We start from the raw sequence: 21,237 nt of genomic DNA on the forward strand, positions 1-21,237 counted from the left end.
TTCCACACTGTCATGTGATCTGCCAGAATGATACCCGGCAATTTTATGAACAAGAAGTTCCTTATGATTGTGTTTACTTTGCGCATATTGGATTTGTAAGTTCTTGATCATTTTAACAATAAAAAATCAAAACAGAGCTTTATTATTGGAGGTACTTCAAAAAGTCATGCACTAAGATATAAATGTCAATGAAATGATGTAGTCATTGAATTAAATAAATAAACCATGATGCCAACTAATGCAAACTCCCCCTTGTTCTTTTCGTGCATCACCATAGAAACATCCCACTTTAGTAACTGTACTGTCACATGCAGACAGGAATGACTCCCTGATCAAATGGTACATCATGAACATTTTACATAGCCTCCACGTTTTTTTTTATCCATTTTATTGCTGTCTAATGGTGTTTTATGACCTCATTTCTAACGAATGAGTATATCTAATTTGTATGTTTGGTCTTCATGTTAATATAGCACTGTCTCTTAAGCTACAGGGCCTAAATTCCACAGTCTCTGGATAAATTGGAACATGTCGAGCTGTTTTCTAGGCTGGGGTAAGGGAGAGGCCAATCTAACTGTACCTAGATTTGGATTGCTGTTGCTTGTGTCCTGTTCTTCTTCTCTAGAGCTTGTGACATTTTCGTGTTTCTGTGCAGCTAGTTGTTAGTACACAAATAAAGTTAAAGAGGCCTGTTTTGCCTATATCATTTGATATCTGTGTGAGTTTGTCAAAGTCATTGTGCTTATCAGCAGGATGTAGATGACATACGGTAAACCCTGGTATAATTGGTGAGTGCAGTGGGTTCACACATGTCTGTCCGCAGAACCAAGCCAAGTCCATTTTCCACATAGACTACGTATGAAATTAGATCCTACCCTCAACATAGAGTTCTCCCCTGGGTTTTGATGTTTTTAGCTTTTGGGAAGCAAGCGCGACTGGAAGCAGGTTGCTGTAAATAGACTTGGCTCACATGCTCCATGTAGCCTGCAGAATTCCCTGCATGCACCCAACCTAAAAACATAGGCGTAACCTTTGGATTAATATAGTTTTTAGAGAGTTGTCTATATATTTGAAAATGCTATAAAAACAAAAAACTAACAACGAGTTAGCAACACATATAATGTGCATATGAAGTTTTGTAACAAGCATCAAATATTGTGTTCTTTAATAAAAACATCAAACAGAGTTACCCTAAAAATATTGATGACCCCGAAAAACTAACGAACAAGCTTGTTTTGGACTCTCCAGATATCTGCATAAATGTATAAACTAAAAAACAATTAAACATTTCTACCCTAACATAAGGGTGCATTAAGGTAGATTTTATTTTTTATTCGTTTGATCAACTTAGACAGGTATATTGGTCCACAAACTGCAACCACAAGCATGTTTCTATACAGCATGAATAGACACCCTGTATAAGGCCAGACTCATAACACAAGTGACAGTTTGATAAGAGGGATATTCCATCTCTTCACATCCATTGAAAGAGTTTTAACTGTATGCTTGAGCTTCACTTCTTACTGAGCTCTTTTGAGGTCACCACCGTCAAAACAGAGGATGTGTCTGTGAAATCCTGCTGACACAAAAGACGAGATTGCTTATTACCGCTACCTTACAAGTATTAGGGTATCTTCACATGACAAAGAGTGAGCCATATGCTTAGTTATGCATATAAAGGTTAGTTAAATAATTGTCAACATGACACTCACATCTTCTTAATGGTAAGCAGTGTATGTTTTATAGTGTTTTTGGATGCCAGTCAGTAAAGGTTGTTTGCTTACATGGGTGGTAGTTAAACCATACATTGTGGAAATCCACAAAGATATCAATACCAGTCATTTTTGAATGGAGATTTGTTTCTACATAAGAAAAAATCTTATTAATCATATCAACACAGCAATTGTTTCAAGTGTCAACAATAATAGACACGTGATTATATGTCATAAGATCACAGTGCCAAACCTTTTAACAATTTACATGTCTGAGTTGTTCTGCTTGAGATCACCCAGCCTGAAATGACATATGAAGAATTTGAGTCGTTCCTCAATAACTACCAAAGCCATTTGAAAGCCCTTTTGCCAACTACAATCTTTACATTTGTTTTGTGCCTTTGCCGGTTTCATAATAAACAAAACAAACGTATTGAATTGGTTCTAAGCTGTTGATTTTAGGTGATGATGTAATCTAATGCGCCCTCTTGTGTATTTTCTGATTAAGGATATGTAAGATGTCTGGTGTATTTAGCGAAACATACTTAGCCAGTTATTATTTTTTGTATGAGGTAAGAAACTTTATTTAGTTTCAGAAATTAATTGTTTAAAATGTTACATATAATTGTTAAAAAAATTAATTCACACTGTACAATTTAAAATAAGCGAAGCACATGTGAACCGTTTGCAGATAACGCCCTCTTGCGGCTGTAATTACTGACGTCGTTTATTTTATTAAACAAAACATTCGAAATTGTTTACAGCCAGGAAAAGATGACATTAAAATAACTAAACAAATAAGTCGGCAACTAATAAAACATAAGGAAAGTGTTGTTTTCAGTTTCAATCTTTTCAAATATTTCAACATCACCCTCTAATCCGAGTGAATAGGTGTGTTCGACTGCACGCAGCTCTGCGCAGGCCGATAGGCGATCCGGAACCTGACATCAAACTTTCGCGAGAGCGCTCAAATAGGTGAGCTGGGTTTTCGAATTATTGTCGCGGTATTTTGATGTCATATCTTGATCGGTCTGCGCAGTGTCGCGTTAAGTCAACGGCACGCAATAGCTGTCGGCTCCTTTAAGAGAGCAGACATTCCAAACCCAGTGATGACGTCAGAGTAACAAGACGCTGGCCGAAAGTCGCGAAGGGCCAGTGTACGTCTCACAGAGAACCGCCGTCTAAGCGCATGTCATTTTACACTTTTTAACTCAACTTTCTTGTTTTTAACTCGTCCGGCGGCTTTTCCCCAATACTAGGCGACACTTCGAACTCATTTAACCTTAAATTGTTTTTAAACGGCTCGCCTTTTTACTCTCTTAGCCTTGAGTTGGCGGTGGATTGACCCTAGACATGGATATTAGCTAGCTTGGCTAACGTTAGTCACCGAGAAACCAAAGTAACGGCGCATCGGAGGGTTCGTATCACAGTTTTATCGCTTTTAAACGTCGTTTATGTGCCTAGGGTTGAACTCTCTGAGGCAGATTCTCGCCTTGGGTGTTGCCAAAGAAGGACTGAAGTTCGGGAGAAGTAGCTAACGGTAGTTGTTTAACTGAGGGAAGAAAGAGGTGGAGGATGTTGACTAACGCTAACAGTCCGCCGAAGTTTCCGAACCAGCAGCAGCCACAACAGCAGCAGCAGAATCCAGCCCTGTTCATGCTGGGAAAAGGTTCACTTCAGATCAAGAAAAATGCAATAACCGACGACTACAAGGTCACTAGTCAGGTCCTGGGACTGGGCATAAATGGCAGGGTCCTGGAGATCTTTCACAAGAGAAGTGGGGAGAAGTACGCTTTAAAGGTAGGACATTGACATGTATACATTTTCTGTAACGATCGGGTCTTTTTTATCTAAAAAAAGCACACTTTGACATTGTTCTTGAGCTTTTTATACCATACATTTTGACCACCTTCACGTCATCTACGTATTATTCTATCTAACAGTAGGTAAGCTGAGGTGCAGGTGTCGTTTCAGGATACACAGTGCAGAACAGTGATTTAAGAGTTCGTTAATCATTCATTTTAGGAGCACAATGAAAATTGAATAGCCATCTGTTTTATTAAGAACCAGGTGGTAGAGCATGTCCTTGATCCAGCCGGCCTTTTATATTAACCAGTGTTTTGGAAAAAAGTGGCGTGGAGGAGAGGACAGAGAATGACCCGAGACTTCCCACCACTATCAAGGGGAGGTTATTCAAATCCACAGGAACAAAACGGGAATGTGTGAATGGTTGTTTTGATCAGGAAATTGTGAAAAGGGTGTGACAATTTACTCACAAGTGTTGATAAGATTGGCATGTGGTATTGGTTTACTTGCTGATAGTTTAGAATATTACATTCACGAAAGGAATGAACTGCATTACTTCTCAAACACGTGCGTTGTATTTAATCTGGAATGGACTTTTATTTAGTCGAGTATATTTTCCGGCAGAGGTTAAAGGGATAGTTCACCCAAAAAATAAAATTCTGTCACCATTTACTCAATCTCTTGTCATTTCAAACCTGTATGACTTTATCTCCTCTGCAGAAGACAAAAGAAGATATTTTGAAGAATGGTGATGACCGAGCAGCGGTGGCAGCCATTGAATTCTATTGCATGGACACAAAACCAATGCAAGTGTTTGGCAGCCATCGCTCTTTGGTCAACAACAGCTTTCAAAATATATTATTTTGTGTTCTGGGGAAGAAAGAAAGTCATACAGGCTTGACATGACAAGAGGGTGAGTAAATGATGAGTTTTGGGTGAACTATCACTTTTAAGTTACTGGTAAAGGTTTTCCTACTAGAAAATAAAGTTTTCTTGGTTAATTTATCCCAGCGTCTGGGTTCGTCCCTTTTTGACCCAAAGCATAGACCCTAAAAACTATAATTCTATAAGCTCTCGTGATGTTCGAACCCATTGTTTTCATTTATATGGTTGTCTTTACAAGGGTTATTACTGTGAATTGTGTTTCATCTTCGCTTCTAGTAGAAGATCTTCTGGTACTTGGGATGACCATTTCTAAAACTAATTATGTCAAGTGGTTTATGTCTCCAAGGTCAAAACAATCCACAACTGCTTCTTCCACTTGCTGTCTGCACTAGCAGCAGGGTGGAAATGCAGAGGTGTTCTTACACCGCCACAAAACATATTTTTGGTTAGTTGGTTGTAGCTCATGTTTATTACTTCATAGGTGGAACTTGCCTCCCAAAGTATTTCTTCAATCTTAAATCAGTCGCTTCAGTCCTTACTGACAATGATGAACATTATTGTTAGATTGATTTTTTTTATATTTGTTTCAGCTTGATGAGGTGGAGTAATTATTTGGTGAAGTTTAACCAATTTGATATTCAAGGGCAACTGATGATGTCAGCACCGTGCAGGGTCTCTGCTCTCCGGTGACAGATCTGGCTTAGCCTTACATTCATTACCAACACACAGCCTGGGCTTTTTTTAGCAACCAGAAGAGCACTGCAATGCAAGCTTGTTGGAGTCCGGAAAACCGTGGCATTCTACAGCATTGAACATCGAGATTGGATGGTTGTTTGTGGAGTCCATTGATGATCTGTCTTATAGGAAATCTGACAGTTAAAGTGATAGTTCACCCAAAATTGCAAATTTTGAAAAATTCTGTCATCATTTAGTAACCCTTAGATTGTTCCAACCCTATATAAATTTCTTTGTTCCTGTAAACACAAAGGAAGATATTTGGAAGATTTTCAGTAACCGAGCAGTAGTCTAACATTTACATCCATAGTAGGGATTATGGAAAATAATTGCTATGGGAGTCAATGGGGGATCAAGATCTGCTCGTTTAATGACATTCTCCAAAATATATTCCTTTGTGTTTAGCAGAACAAAGAAATGTATACAGGTTTCAAGCAATCTGAGGGTTAGTACATTTTGACAGAATTTTCATTTTTAGGTGAACTATCTCTTTAAGCATTACGTCATTAGTTTGTGTGGTTAATCTGAACAAGAGCTGAACAGCAGATACCTTTTTAATAAAGTGACACAGATTTATAAGTTTACGGTCACTTTAAGACAAATTCTTTTTTGTTGTGGATATGCATTTAAAACACAGCGGACTGTGCTTATGTGAACCTTTTGTGTTTTTGACATAACAGCGTGTGTATTTGACAGTATAAGAACATATACAAGAGTTACAAAGAGAACTCATGATGATTATATATGCTATGTATGCCGTTGAATGGGGATGTACAGTTGCATCGCAGGGTGTAGAATATACGATACACTGTAAATTAATCTAAAGATTTCTTTGCAAAAGTAGAAAGAGCCGAATTTGTAATAAATCACTCACAGTGTCCTATCTTAAATGATGGCAGAGCAATTCATCTTCAGTTCTGTGGCATACTGCCGCATAGCAGTGAACTTTGAAACGGCAGCATTTCAAGTACCGAAGCAAGCAAAATTCTGGTATTGAACCATTTGAAATCTAACATGTACCGGTATATTTCCAGAACGGTTAACCACGCAACACTAGCATGCTAATGACTCTGAAATGTATTTCCTGATTCCATAGACCTGTAATTCAGCTTGATAGCAGATATAATCATTTTATGTAATTTGAAAATACGAGGAAGAACAAGGCAAAGGATAGTTCCTGCCTGATACTGTGATACTGTGACACTGTGATCTTTAATTCATGCACTTGCAGGTTTAAACTTGTGAAGGCAGATTGCGTTCAAAGTAAGGTGGACTTGTTTAAATGCACACTGTTATCAAAGGGCTGTCTGGAAACGTGCTTGCAAGACTTCACAAAAAGGATGTTTTAAGCCCTTAAATCTTGTTATGTCCTTGTGTGAACCAGAGATGAAACACTTATTTATCTAGAGGTGTTGAACCTACGTACCCTCTTTCCATGTACTAACCAGGCATGACACGCCAAAGTATGCATTGTTGACAGTCGAAAATGTTGATGTGTACTACAGAAATCAGCATTACTTTTGTTATGTCTAATTTATTCATTTTTGTAAGTGTTGTTGTATTGAGGATCCTTTAGTCTATAGGGGTGAGCCGATACCAGTTATTCCTTTATGATTCGCTTCCTATACCTGATTTGTAAGTATCAGCCGATCCGATAATAGTCCTCCTTTTTCCTGATCAGTGTAGAATTGCATGTATTTTATAGTATTGAACACAATTATAACATATTTATGAAAGTTGACTGAACATAATGATATATGCTTTATAATGAAGTCCATTCATTTGAAAAAAAAAAGTTTACTTTCATAAAGTACAGATACTTGAAAATGTACATGAGTAAAAGTGAAAATACTTCACTACTATACATCTCTAATGTAAAGTGTGACTAAAGGCCCCATCCTGGTTGCAGAATGATGTGCTTAATGGGTCCGCTTCTTTACACGTATGGCGCATTCTGGAAGCTTGATGATGAGCTTCATTCTTTCTCGTATTTACACGTACTGTGTGCGCCCCGGGCGCAGACATGATGCACTTGATACATCCGCCTTGACGCACATTCTTTTGAAGTTTTTAACAGTTACAACACAAAGATAAGAGATATGTAATATGTTTTACATAAAGTGCATTGCATCCTTCCAATTAGGGGATACACTCCGCTCACTATTCGGTACATATCTTGATGCTGGGTTCACGATACAATACACATCTCGATATTTAAAACAAAATTAAAACTTCAAATAACATTTATTTTCAAAATATTTACAATTTCAGTAATTTATTTTGTGGCACATACGACTTAATAAAGAATTTTTACATGAAGAAAGAACATTTTAATGCTTAACTGAAATTAGAATTAAGATCAGTGTCAATATTGACAGCAAATTTTGATTTAAGAAGTCTTTTGACTAAAATGCAATTTATTTGTAGTCATACCAATTTATCAAAGTTTTAGTCTATTATGAGTCGACGAAATCTACATTACATTGGTCTACTAAAAACTATCGGGATTAACTCTGTTAAATCCTTGTATGGAACATTTAATTACGCCTATTAAATGTTTTGACATGATTTACTTTACCTTGGAATCAAATTAAACCAGGTCATTCATTTTATAAATCCAAAGACTACATGAGCTGGCACCGCCAGGGCCAAGACCACACTTTGCGGCTCTTTACCCAGCGTAGCAAGCCCACACTTCCCCCACACAACACACCCAGCACACACTTCCCCTAATGTACCCATAACACGAAATGAGACAGAGCAAAAGTAGCGAAAATACAGTGTATTGGAGGTACAAATTTTGATTGAATGTATTGACATGTATTATAAACCACTTTAAGTTGCACAACAAACATATCACTTTATTTTATTTCTTAATTGACATTACATTTTCTTTGTTTACATACTTGCAAATTTAAATGTGTGACACAAGGTTCGAACCAACGACCTTTCGTACCCGAGACTTGCAATTTATCAGGATTTGCAACTCCGTTTTAGCAAAAAAAGTATCTTATCGAAGTGTACCGATCCAGGTTATCGGACCACCCCTAATATTTAACCTACTCTTTAATCCACAGATTTGTGGAATATGATTTAGGATATATTGAGCTGATTAAATTTAGGATTAAATGCCATGTGTGGTCTGTCCTTATGTTCTGTTTTTTTTTGCCATGTACTTTATTTGCGTGTGTTGTTTTGTAGTAGTATACATTTGATAGTATAAAGTTGATAGATTGATTTGATTTTAATTAATGATGCACTGAAATAAAAATTGTGGGGCGAAACTGAAAATGTTGGATGCACTCGGCTGAGACCATATTTTAAAACGATACAAAATATGTAATTTTTCCTTGGTCATTGCAACAGAATCAATTATTACTTTTTACCAATCATCTAAACCATTTTGTTTGAGAATTATCCTCAGATTATTATTAGCATAGCAGTAGTCAAGTTAGTTAGTCAAACCTTGGCAGCTCTTGCTAATACAAGATGTTTATATATGGTGCACAATAATTTTAATGAAAACAACATGCAGAACTCAGAGGAGCAGTTACTCTGTTTATGTAAACAAGCTTAAATTGAGCTTCAGTTATATCAGCACCTACCGCATGACAGTCCACGTGATCTACATCATCAGTTACTGACAGGTCGTTCTGCTGATCATTCACGTGAAGAGTTTGTTTCGTTTTAAGTTTGGTTTTAAAACGTGCACAAGTCAATGCACATGATCTCCGACAACAAAGAAACATTAAGTAGATAGTCCTTTGAAGCAGCTAAAGTGAGCGCGAGCGATCGAAGGAGAAGCGTGGGCGCCGGATATTTCAGCTTTTATTTCGGCCCATTTCTTTCTTCCGACTAAAAAACCGATAATGCTATTTTCGGCAGCCGAAATTTTGGTGCATCACTACTTTTAATATGTTGCTTTCAGCATATTATTGTGAATGGGACTTTAGCTGTGTGTTTTGAGGAAGTGGAAAAGATTTCAGTGGTAACATTACTGTTCATCACATACACGGAGTTGCTTGACAGCTATGAGGAATGTTTTCCAAAGAACAGACAAAGGCAGTGTCATATCAGACTTTGGCTTAAAAGTTAATTTTCCTTTTTTTCACAGCTGATACACGATGTTAAGATTTAAAAATATTGTGTTAAGATTTAGATGTTAAGATTTACAAAAGTGGCACATTTCATAGAAATTATATATGTAGATCTTCTATTTCCTACTATTAGCCAAATGTGTGTGCTCTGTTTGTATTGTGACAAGTCTTTCTCTAGTATAGTAGGGATGTGCGATAAGTTTAATTTGACAGTCATTTATACGAAAGTTTTGTAACCCTGTAGTCGACTAGCCTAAAACTAAGAATAGCCCAGAAGGCTGTCCAGGATATCCAGTAGGCTAAAATAATGAATAATGGATGCAGATCATAGGGTGCAGTGCGCAATATCCAGATTCAGCTGTGTTGCGTGTATTATGGTCAACGCCATTCTTTTGTAGACATTTTTGCATTTGTACAGGCTATTATGGCAACCTCTAACTGCACACATTACACTTGTACCTTTGGGTTCCATAATAAATATTTACTTGCCAGTCAAAACGGCACACACGCAATACTACTGTCTTTAGCTATAGTGGCTCACCGGAAGTCTTAACACAAACAGCTCAAAGATGGCCGCGCCCAAATTTGAAGTGGATAGCCTATGAACAAACAAGATATCCTAACATTATATCATGTTTTTAATATTTATAAAGCAAAGTAATGGGTGTAAACAAAAGAGCAAATAGAAAGCAATGGACAAAAAGTACAGAACAAGCTACGGAACGCATTTGATCTTGCGCAGAGTGAATGAAGAAGCCACTAATGAAGCATACTGCCCATTTTAGCTAATTCATAGAACATGGGCTAAACCAGGGGTGGGCAAAGTTTTAACCTCCAGGGCCACATCAAGTTTTCCAATCCATGTTGAGAGCCGCATATTATTTGCACATTAAATTTAAACTTTTTTTATTTATTCCAAACTGAAATTTGATAACTACGGTAGTGTATGTGCATGCAATTCCTTCTACCCTGTGTAGAATCATTTGCAATAGTGACCGATTGCAGAACAGCGGAATCAAACGTCACCGCCATATCTCTTTCTCAGTGCTCAGGACGCAAGGGTCTCGAGATGTACTTTTGATAAGAGAAATTACCATATCATGCTATAGTAAACCAAACACTCATCCCACCACGGCGCAAGGCGCTTCAAAAGACACAAGACGCCAACTCCGCATTTTAACCTGGCTGTCTAGCTAGCGCAATAGCGCATGTCTCCCTCTCTTTTCATTTTTACTCGCGTATGGTGCAGTGCAGACTTGCGCCAACTAATGTATTTTCTTTGTATTAAATCAAATTAGTAATTTTCACCAAAATCCTAAATGAAAGGCAACGTTATTGAATACATTTAAAAACCCAACCCCCGGGCCGGATGTGGCCTGCAGGCCGTAGTTGGTAATATTATTTAACATGTTCTTGTTGAGGAAATGCAAGCATGCTCCGATGAGTCACCTCAATGTTTCTGAATAATAACTCTGTCTGAGGAATCTGCACAAACTCTGCAAGGGGACACAGATAACAGTGCTAAGCGATAATTTTTTTCAAGCGCTTTGTTTGTGATAACGTTATAATCAAAGAAATGTCAAAGTTGTCAAAGAAGCTCAGACATTCTCATCTCAGTTTTATTGAGTGTGCTCAAGATGCATTCACCGCATGTACAGCTCATTCCGCCATCAAATCCGTCTTTCTTGCATTTTAAATATTGAAATTTATTAAAGTGTACATGACTAGGGATTTTTAAGGTCCTACTTTGGTTTATGGAATGCCCACAACAAGTTTATGAACATAGAAGATGTGCAAATAGTATTATTCCGTAATAATAGGCAGTTATTCTCGCCTCACTTATTGACTGACTCATAAATGATTAATTCCAAGATTCATCCTCTCCTTTCCGCTAGCCTAGTCTGATATGATTGGTCAGATGGTCTAGACTGCTGTGATTGGTCTACATTACAACAAATACCATTGGTAAACTATAGTTTTTTTACTTTAATTGCAAAAGTTGAACTTCCTAAAATGAATGATGAAGTAGTAAAAGAAAAAAGTAGAAAGACTAGTTCCTTTAAATTTGTGCAGGGATGCATGATATTATCGGCAGGCAGATATTATCGGCCGATAATGGTGTATAAATTAATATTTATAAGCATATATAATTAATATGTTATAATTAATCAATATATATATACATTTTATATAACCATTGCTTTGTACAGAGTACTAAATAATCACAAAAAAATAGGGCTGCAACTAACGATTATTTTAATAATCGATTAATCTATAGATTGGTTTTTTTTCGATTAATCGATGAATCGGATAAAAAAACAAAATCAAGAAAAGCATTCCTTTTTAACCCTTTATTCAAAGACAGAACTAGAATCTTTAGAAACTGCACAAACATGTTGCTCCTTGATCATCCCTGAGCTGTTATAATAATAATAATAAAATAAAATAATAGTGTTGACTAACACAAAAAACAAACACGTGTTTGCCAAATTTTTTTTTTTAAATAAACTGCCACCTGCGCTGCCAGAGCAATCAATAATTTATAAAATATAAAGAACAATACAAATCAGAAAATTTAGCAGGATTTGTTTGAATGTCAGAACTTGTTCTCTAAACTACACTGCAGTCGCACACACTAGCAGATGCACAAACTCTCACACTTACACACACACACACTCGCACTCTCTCAAGTTCACTTGAAGCTTAGGTTCATTTATACACCATTTAAACACAGCTTAAGATGACCAAGTGCTATAAAAGAACTTTAAAATTAAATTAAAAAGTATAACACACACACACATATATTGTCAATAATAGCCTATATGGGACAAAGCACAGAATATACACTGCATAAATTGCTCTTCTAATTTGGTAGTTTTGTCCTGTTGTCAGTCCAAATGTCAAAAAAAAATCTTAAATCAAGATACATTTACTAGAAAACATGAAATAGCATAAGAAATTTTCTTGTTTTCTGAAAAAAAAAAACCCTAAAAATTAAGTGCTTGTTTGCTTAAAACAAGCAAAATTATCTCCCAATGGGGTATGAAAAATAATCTTAATGAGATATAATCTCAAACAGAAGTTTTAAGCATCACTTAATTTTTCTTGACAATTAATCTTGATTTAAGATATTTGGACTGAAAACGAGACAAAATTACTAATTAAAAAAAGGTTTTTTTGAATAAAAACGTGTCTTTAGTCTTGCAATGCAAAGTGCAAAGTAACTATACCACCCCTGCTTCACTACGGTTATTAGCGAGCTAACGCTAATTTGTCATGCTTGTCAAGCTGGATAACGAGTAAACACCAGCACCAGGGACATTACGTTCCTCACTTCAAAACGGAACAAAAGTAGGATTCTGTAGTGACTTACCCTGGTGTTGAACTCCCTTCCTCCTCATCAAAGAACCCAACATGTTTCCGTTTCAGGTGCTGGATCATTTCTGTGGTGCTCCCGTGCCATGCCATGTCGTTTTTGCATATATTGCAATTAACACACTTTTTCATTTTATTAAGTGTGAAATGCTCCCACACCTTGGATGACTTGGTTCTCGTTGATTTCTCGGCCTCCGCCATGTATCTTTTCTCTAACTCCGCTTTGGGTTTTTTTTGCTCCGCCCCGTCTATGAGGCGCCGAACTCTGCTAGCATCAGTGAGCGAGAAGTGCGCGAGAGAGACCGAGTGTGTTCACTCCGCTCCGCGCTCAAATAAAGTTTTTCTTTTATAATCAAACGTCTCGCGTCGCGCGACACAACGAATCGATAATGAAATTCGTTGCCAACTCTTTTAGTAATCGATTTTTATCGATTCGTTGTTGCAGCCCTACAAAAAAATAATAATTATACATTACATAATGATTGTAAAATAAAACAAAACCCAAAAAATATTACAAAAGTGATATAGTATAAATTTGAACTGAAGCAAGGTTAACTGTGATCGGAGCGCTTACATATCAGTTAAATAAAGCTTGAAGCATCTGAATCTAGATCGGTCGAACATGATGACAAGAAATCGGCACAGGTATCGGCGGTAGAAATCCTGATCACATCCCCATCTTGCAGTTTTGTTTGCCATGTAAAGCTTGTAATGAATTACCACTCCGAAAGTTTTTTTTTTATGCATGTCCTGCTTTCAGTTTCTCTGTTTCCTGCACTGTCACACTTAAAATATTAGGTCATACATCTCAAGTTTCTGTGACTATTTTTTCCTCAATCTGCTTTCTCACTTGTTGTTTCCTGTACAACAACCACACCTCCCTTTTTAAGTGGGTCAGCTATACCCACATTCTGTCTAATGTTGTCTGCAACAACTTGCCTTTCTGTAAGGGATCTCACTGTAGAATAATACCTCGGTATAAAGTCCACGGTACGGTATTTATTCCTATATTTGAGATGACAAAATGATGACTTGGAAACGTGCCATAAGCATCCTTTTTTCTTTAACCTCTTACTACAAAAGGAGGTACTGTATACTGCCCTACAAAGTGCAGTAACTACGCAAACACTGAAACTGAGGAAAAGTGCCTTTAAAATTTGGATACCTGCCAGTCAAACGTGTTGAGGGTAGATTAGTGGTAATGCATTTATTTAATGCCTTATTAGGACGAACATTTTATAGATAAAAACCATGACCACTGATGTGAGCTTTGACCACCAAAATGCAGATACTGCACTCTGCCTTGAGATGACCATACACAACTAAAACACTATTGCAAAAGCAAAGTGCAGTATCTACAAACTAAATGTGTTCATCCACCTTTCCTCTTGCGTTTCTTACTACATGCTTAGTGTTTTAAATAACTTTAATCATTTTATTGATGTTTGCTTGTTGGGAATGTTAAAATTGCTCAAAAGTAAGCTTCAAGATTACGAGTCATCTTATCGCAGTGCTCCTTTAACCACAAAGTTTTTCTCATTTTGATTCATAGCTATCTGTGAAATCTAAAAAACTGATTGACAAGATGTACTCTGACAGTTGAAAAGCAGATAATTATTATTTAACATAAATAATCTTGGATATAGAAGATAAATAATTCTGGATGGCAATGTTGATGCATCAGAGTTAATGTTTAGTTTCACTTTCGTTTATTTAATTTGTTTAAGTATTTGTTGATATTGAGTTTGGCTAAACATCTTTTTTTAAACATTCATTGGAATGTTAAACTCGCGTGCGCATTGTACATTTTTTTTAATATGATTTCCTGCCTGTTATATACATGATGCATGAACGTAGTGTCCCCTACGCAGATCGCGCCCACTTGTGCTTTCATAGCAATACAGCGCGCACCGCAAATGCAAGTTTGTATTACGTTATTTTCTATTTATTCTATTTATTTCTATTTAGTCATTTGGCAGACGCTTTTATCCAAAGCGACTTACAGTGCACTTATTTCAGGACAATCCCCCTGGAGCAACATGGAGTAAAGTGTCTTGCTCAAGGACACACTGGTGGTGGCTGCTGGGATCGAACCAGCAACCTTTGATTACCAGTTCAGTGGTTTAACCCACTAGACCACCATCTCCACTTTTTTAAATACGTTTGTGAGCGTATGACAGCATAGATTATTTAATTAGATGAATTTTATCCTCATTTTTCTGTTCTCCTTCTGTAGCGTGAGTCATAGACAGATACAGTATATATTTCTTAGAGAAGAGAAGGTTCACACAGTTCAGGAGAGAGAGATTGACAGCTTGATGTGATCATTTCTACCCAACAATAGGCTATATACAGTTTAGGTATTAAATGATGTTAATATTGAATTTTAGTTAATATATTTCTTTATTACAACCTTTTGAAGTCTAATGTCACCATTCTATGTTATATATTTACAAAAATACTGTAATTATATTTTAGGAGCCTGTTTGATTTGGGGTACATTTTACTTTTTGATGAATGGTGTTTTGGTGTTTTTGAGGCTCTAGACTAGCTCTCACACAGCCTGCACTGGGGGCGGGCTCACGTTCTTCTAGTCCTTCCACATGAAATAACAATTAGAAGAAATTCCAAATTTGCAGATCGCACATGCGCAAGTACTTGTAAAAAATGCTTGCGCTGTCTCGAAAACTGGACCATTAAGTCGCAGTCTGGAGCCCCGAATAAGGGTTGCTCTTGCAATCTCTGGCTTGTAGTGTAGAAAGGCCTAATATTTTAGTCATATTTATACACTAGAATGTTTCATAGTCTTCAAATTGTTTTTGTAAAGAGGAACTGTTTCTTATGGTACTGATCCTCATGGCAAGGCTGTACTTCCTCTCTTACTTCATGAAATGATGACTGTCAGAGGTTATTTTTCAAGTGAGACGCAACTAATGTGTGGATTGTTTTGGGATTTGTTTATATTTTTTTACTACTGTGTAAGAGATATTTGACTACATGGCATTTGTCACATGAATTTTATTGGTCTTGTTTTATGGTAAAGGGGAACCATTGCTCATACACAGCCTCTGCATGAATGAAACCAGAACTGTTATACACACACCACAGTAGGGCTTTAGCTACTGATTATTTTAGTAATCGAGTCTTCTACCAATTATTCCATCGATTAATATAGTGTTCGGATAGTAAGTACTTTTTCTTTATTAAAGAGCAATTCTAAATATACACAGGAAAATAAGACGGGTGTCTTAAAATTAACAAATCATTTATTTCCTTTTTAGAAAAAAACATACATTTTAATTGTCGAAATTGCATCCATTACTAACTGTGAAAACCAGAGGTGGACAAAGTACACAACTTCCCTTACTTGAGTGAAAGTACAGATGCTCCTGGTCAAATATTACTCCACTACAAGTAAAAGTTGTAGAGACCGATTCTTACTTAAGTAAAAGTACACAAGTACGTGCTTTTAAAAGTACTTGAGTATTAAAAGTAAATTTCCTTTGTCAGTTGTGCATTGTTTTATTGTCGTATACCTTATGCCTCTGAAGCAACCTTTTGAACACGCCGAGTAGCTCACAGTATTAGTTGTTTTAAAGGAGTAGTTCACTTCTAAATTGGCCCCCATTGACTTTCCATAGTAATTTTTATTCCTACTATGGAAAGTCAATGGTGGCAAATTTTGCAGTGAGTAACTCCTTTAAGAGTGTTACACGTTTAGCACATATTTTCTGTGCCTTTTTTTAAACAACAATTTTCAGTTGTTTAGGTTAGATCTAATCCTGTATGATCTTTTAGCCTAATTATCCTCATTAACCCCCCTAGGCCTATATGTATTAAGATCCCAGATTTGCGTTTTTTTTTTTTTTGCCAAAAGGCCATTCAAAGCTAGCCGGAAAACCGCAAGCTTATAAAAAACTGAAATACTTGGCAACAGTAAAAGGTCCTGGCAGATCACAAGCCAGATAAATTGAGCACACAGGTAAACCCGCTGCATAGAAACCATTTTCTACTTTTGGACCTTTTATATATGTAGTTGTGTAAAAAGTGTTATATTTGTCACGTAAATGTTGTGAAGTTAAAGTACAAGTACTCAGATAAAATAATACTCAAGTAAAGATACGCAGTAAGTGTACTTAAGTACAGTACTCAGGTAAATGTATTTCGTTACTGTCCATCTATACCCATTTAGTACATTCCATTTCCATTTTACATTCAAAATGCAATATAATACAAATATGTAAATAAGAAACAATTGATAGATTAAAAATAAATAATAATTTCAAAGGTAAATGACTATCCTCAGTTTATGCATGATGCATTTAGCTTACCTGAATTTGTTTTAATTTTTTTTTTTTACTTTTAAATAGTATTATATTTCTCCACATAATACTGCTATAGTTAACCAGACTTTTATTTTGGCTTATCTTGTAAGTGTGTGATTGATAGCTTCACTTTACATAGCTTCACGAGCTACTTGCTCAAGTTACTAGAGGAATCTATACAGCCCTACACCACAGTGTTCACCCACAGTCTGATGTAGAGTGACATTTTGTGTTCTGTAGGCTTTATGAGATCAAAAAGATAACACTTCTATACCTCTCACGAGTCCCGTGGCAGTACATTTTTTTTTTTTTTTTTACCAATAAACTAAAGGTTTTTACTCCGTTTATAGCCCAGCCTAGGAAATATAAAGCTGGTCTGTTAGACTATTCCTCATCCTCATGTGGCTCTATCTCCATTTCCAGAGAAGTTAATTGACCACATTTACTATGTCGTTTCCGATCTCTCTCAGCCTGTTAGACAGGTGGAAACCCCCTAAAGGAAAACGTATGACTAAGCCAAATCAAGAAGTGTTGCTGTTGAAAGGATCATTATCATTGGGTTGGTTCTGCTCAGTGGTGTGGTGTAAACCAAAATGTCATCTGATAACAAGGAAATACCATTCACAGATTTGCTATGTGTGTTTTAGAACTGCATAGTGTGCTTATGAGAAGTGGGAATTGAATGGGTCTTGGTAGAGATAGCACACAGTCATGTTGAGGAAGTGAAGGCAGACCGTTAGATGTGTAGAAGTGAAACCTCTATGGGTCTTTATTTAGTCATGCGTGCAATCTTGTACATGCAGGGACACCTGGTGGATGAATTTTGTGTAATTGCAGTACAGTTCATTCAGAATAACAAATGGGTACGTCTTATGGGGTTTGTTTCTGTTGTGTGTTCACTGCTTTGAGAAACTAAATCGTCGTTTATCAATAGTTTGAAAGCCCCCTTCAACCCATTTGTCAGCTCTGTTCAAGTTATTAATGACCAAAAATGTAATGTTGTTTGGTAATTCTTGGTAAACTCCTGTCGAAACGACCGCCAAGCTTGTGTAATAGAAAATGACAAATTGTGCAAATTTTTGTCAATAAGCTGCTGGTTTTACTTACTTCTGTTCTGATTACCTAAGAAGCATTGTTTACGAGTGTCATTCTTGTAAATAAGGATTAAATTGTATTAATCACTCTGATGGGAAGTGACTGCTTTATTTGATTTACTCACATACGCAATTATCACTCCCAATAGTTTTCTGTGTGTATTGTGTTTACTATATTGTGAGTAGTAAATGAGTAACCGAATGTGCAATTTCAGATGCAGCCTTTGTCTTTCAAAACATTATGCACTTCATGTGTCATCCAGTGTCCGAGGTGACCGTAAGTGATGCTTAGCAGATGACAGGTTGTTTTGGCAGCAAATATACTTTCTTCCCAGAATGCCTAAAAATGAAACCATTACTTTGAAAGGAAAACAAGAATGGTGTATCATTGAATCAAAGTACTGAAACTTACTGAATGAAAGTAAAGAAACTTGCTGTTAAAAAGCAGTCTGTCATATGTGGAGTCGGTTAACAATATCAAGTCATTTATAAAGAATAAAATGAAAGATAAAGTGTCTCTTCTTTAGATGTTGTTATGTTTCATGGCCAAAGCCCCTGTTGTTCATGAAGTTAAAGGTCTCATATCAGCTAGTTAAATCTAACTGTTACTGGGGCTCTCTGGCAGATGTCTTTAATCGGATCATGAAGACACTTTAAAACAAACATGTTTACCCTATCATGTGGATGACCATTCATAGATGACCAATATTACGTCATCACACGCTCATGCGAACAAACACATGCACAGTCTGATAATACATCCTTGGACAAAGAGCTTTTTACCAAATGAAGATAGTAGCTTAAAGGCTGTTGTCCCATAACAGAAGCAGGTGGAAGATGCTGACCCTCCACCTTCGCCCCCCCCCCTTCACATCCTCTACAACCCCCCTCACCCTGCTCTTTTGTGTGTATGCGGAAGGTCTCTTTTGTGCTGGGCCACATCTGCCATTCGCCCACTGAGCGGATGAAGGCAAACCACTGATAACAGATGGACATGATTTTCCTACCGATCTGCTGGTATTAAAGAAAAATATCTTTGGTAGTAGGGAAGATTCCAATGAAGTTGAGTTTTTTTTGTTGTCTTTTTTTTTACTTTCATTAAAGTGGCTTTGTCTCTTTAATAAGTAGTACATATTGATATGAGGCACAGAAATAGATGCTAATGGTTTTATAAGCAAATGTAACTAGAAGACTTTGCTTGTAGCTGAGCTCCCTTATGTTTTTACTAAATGTGCCCGAATGCCATTGTGGGTGTCATATTAGTTTTTATGCAAGTCTTCGCAAGTTGTTGTTTGTTGTCAGGACATCAAGCAGGATATCAAGGTTGCTTTGGGCTTGGGAGTGAAACAGGAGAACACGCAGCCCCACCACATGTTTCATAGGAGAAACCAATACCCTCCCCCCACATCACACGTGACACCGTCCCCTTTTTCATATCCCCGTTCACTTGCAAAACAAAGCTCATTCCACCTGCCATATGTCTTGTCCTCTCACACATCACTCACAACAGATTTGCTGATGACATTTAATATCTTTGACTTAAGTCACCAAAGTACAATATGGATGTCCCAGTTACATTGAAACGGCGGGGTGGTGTTCGTGGCAGGCTTCCAGAAACCATGACGCAAGCCAAATACACCAAGTTGTACCTAGAGCCCCTTTATGACGCAGTCTCTTTCAGTGCTGCCTTAGTTACACACACATGGTATGCGTGGTCCTTAACCTTACTCAGAATGACAGAGCAGAAATTGTATTGCCATAGTGTTTTGTTCTCAAGCTTTTCTCTTTGGTGTTCATTAAAACAGGCATTAGACCAGTGAGTGACGCAATAAATGCGGTCTGTTGTCCTGTCAACACTTTCCTTGAACAATGATGTGTGTCTCACCTTACCCAGAAAGATCCTTTTGACCTGCATGGTTAACTGTTGCCTTGTTCTTGCATACAAAATTGTGGCTGTGAGAACATTCTTACAGTGCCCTCCACTATTATTGGCACCCTTGGTAAATATGAGCAAAGAAGGCTGTACAAATAAATCTATATTGTTTCTCGTTTTGATCTTTTATTTTAAAAAAATTAACATTTCATTCAAGTTAAACAATTTGAAGTTGGGGGGGGAATATCACATTGTGAAAAGAAAAGGTTTTCTCTTATACAGCCTGGCCACACTTATTGGCACCCCTAGAAATTCTGAGTAAAATATCTTCCAAGCATATTCCCATTAATGTTAACATTTTCCCAGCAAACCAAGGTGACAAGAAGCATGTTGTCCAATCATGACTTGTGTCGCAGGAGAATATTATTAAGTAACACAAAGCCTAACCCCCCTAGCTCATTCATCACAATGGCTAAAACCAAAGAACATAGTTCTAATGAAAAGCAAATGATTGTTGAGCTACACAAAATAGAAAGTGGATTTAAGATAAATTGGTTGAAATAATGCAAATTCCCATTTCCAATATCAGGGCAATAATTAAGAAGTTTTAATGGGCTGTTGCAAAATCTGTCTGAAAGTGAATGTGTGTCTATATTGTCTTAATTCACAGCAAAGAGAATATTTTGAGTGTCCAAAGCGTGTCCCTCCACCACCACAAGTTGTTTGAGACACTTTTCAAGATACAAATAAAAGATACAAAAAAAATATATTAATCGGCCATACTGGAACTTCAAACAGGACAAGGGTCTACGGTCAGTGACACTACGGAGTTTTTTGGCTGCAATAACAGGAGATGTGTTTGGTGCACACAGTGATGAAAGTGCCCCATGTCCACAGTTAAATATAGCACCATATCTTCATTGTTGTGGACCTACTTCTATACCAGGGGTTCTGGACATCTTGATCAGATGCATGTCATCATGTATAATATCAAATACCAACAGAAACCTGACTTGCTCTAATAGAAATATTATATTGGGTCATGGTTTTATCTTTCGTCAGCACATTGGTTCCAAACAAATATTTTGTGTTCAATGGGTCACTGAACACAAAACCAAGACCCTACCATAGCCATCCCAGTTCCCTGTCCTGAAACCTATAGAAAATCTGTGATATGAACTGAAGAATAGGGAGCACCAACATTTTGAAGGATCTGGAGAAATTCTTAATGGAGGAATGATATCTGATAACTCAATGTTTTCTCAAGCCCCATCAGACTGAAAAGAAAACACTCAGAGCTGTTCTTGAATGTATAAAATACAAGGGTGGCAATAA

The 21,237-nt window shown here is 36.9% G+C and overlaps 1 protein-coding gene across 1 annotated transcript in view; it reads left to right on the forward strand.

The window, feature by feature from the left end:
- The first annotated feature begins 2,809 nt into the window (after positions 1 to 2,809).
- mapkapk2a (MAPK activated protein kinase 2a) overlaps positions 2,810 to 21,237 on the forward strand; it is a 31,826-nt gene continuing 13,398 nt past the window's right edge. The window contains exon 1 of the mRNA XM_056734840.1: positions 2,810 to 3,512. Within this exon, the coding sequence (XP_056590818.1) occupies positions 3,288 to 3,512 (225 nt within the window). The 5' untranslated portion in view covers positions 2,810 to 3,287. The remainder of the gene's footprint in view (positions 3,513 to 21,237) is intronic.

This window comes from Triplophysa dalaica, chromosome 21, assembly GCF_015846415.1.
Source record: "Triplophysa dalaica isolate WHDGS20190420 chromosome 21, ASM1584641v1, whole genome shotgun sequence".
NCBI classification, from domain to species: domain Eukaryota; kingdom Metazoa; phylum Chordata; class Actinopteri; order Cypriniformes; family Nemacheilidae; genus Triplophysa; species Triplophysa dalaica.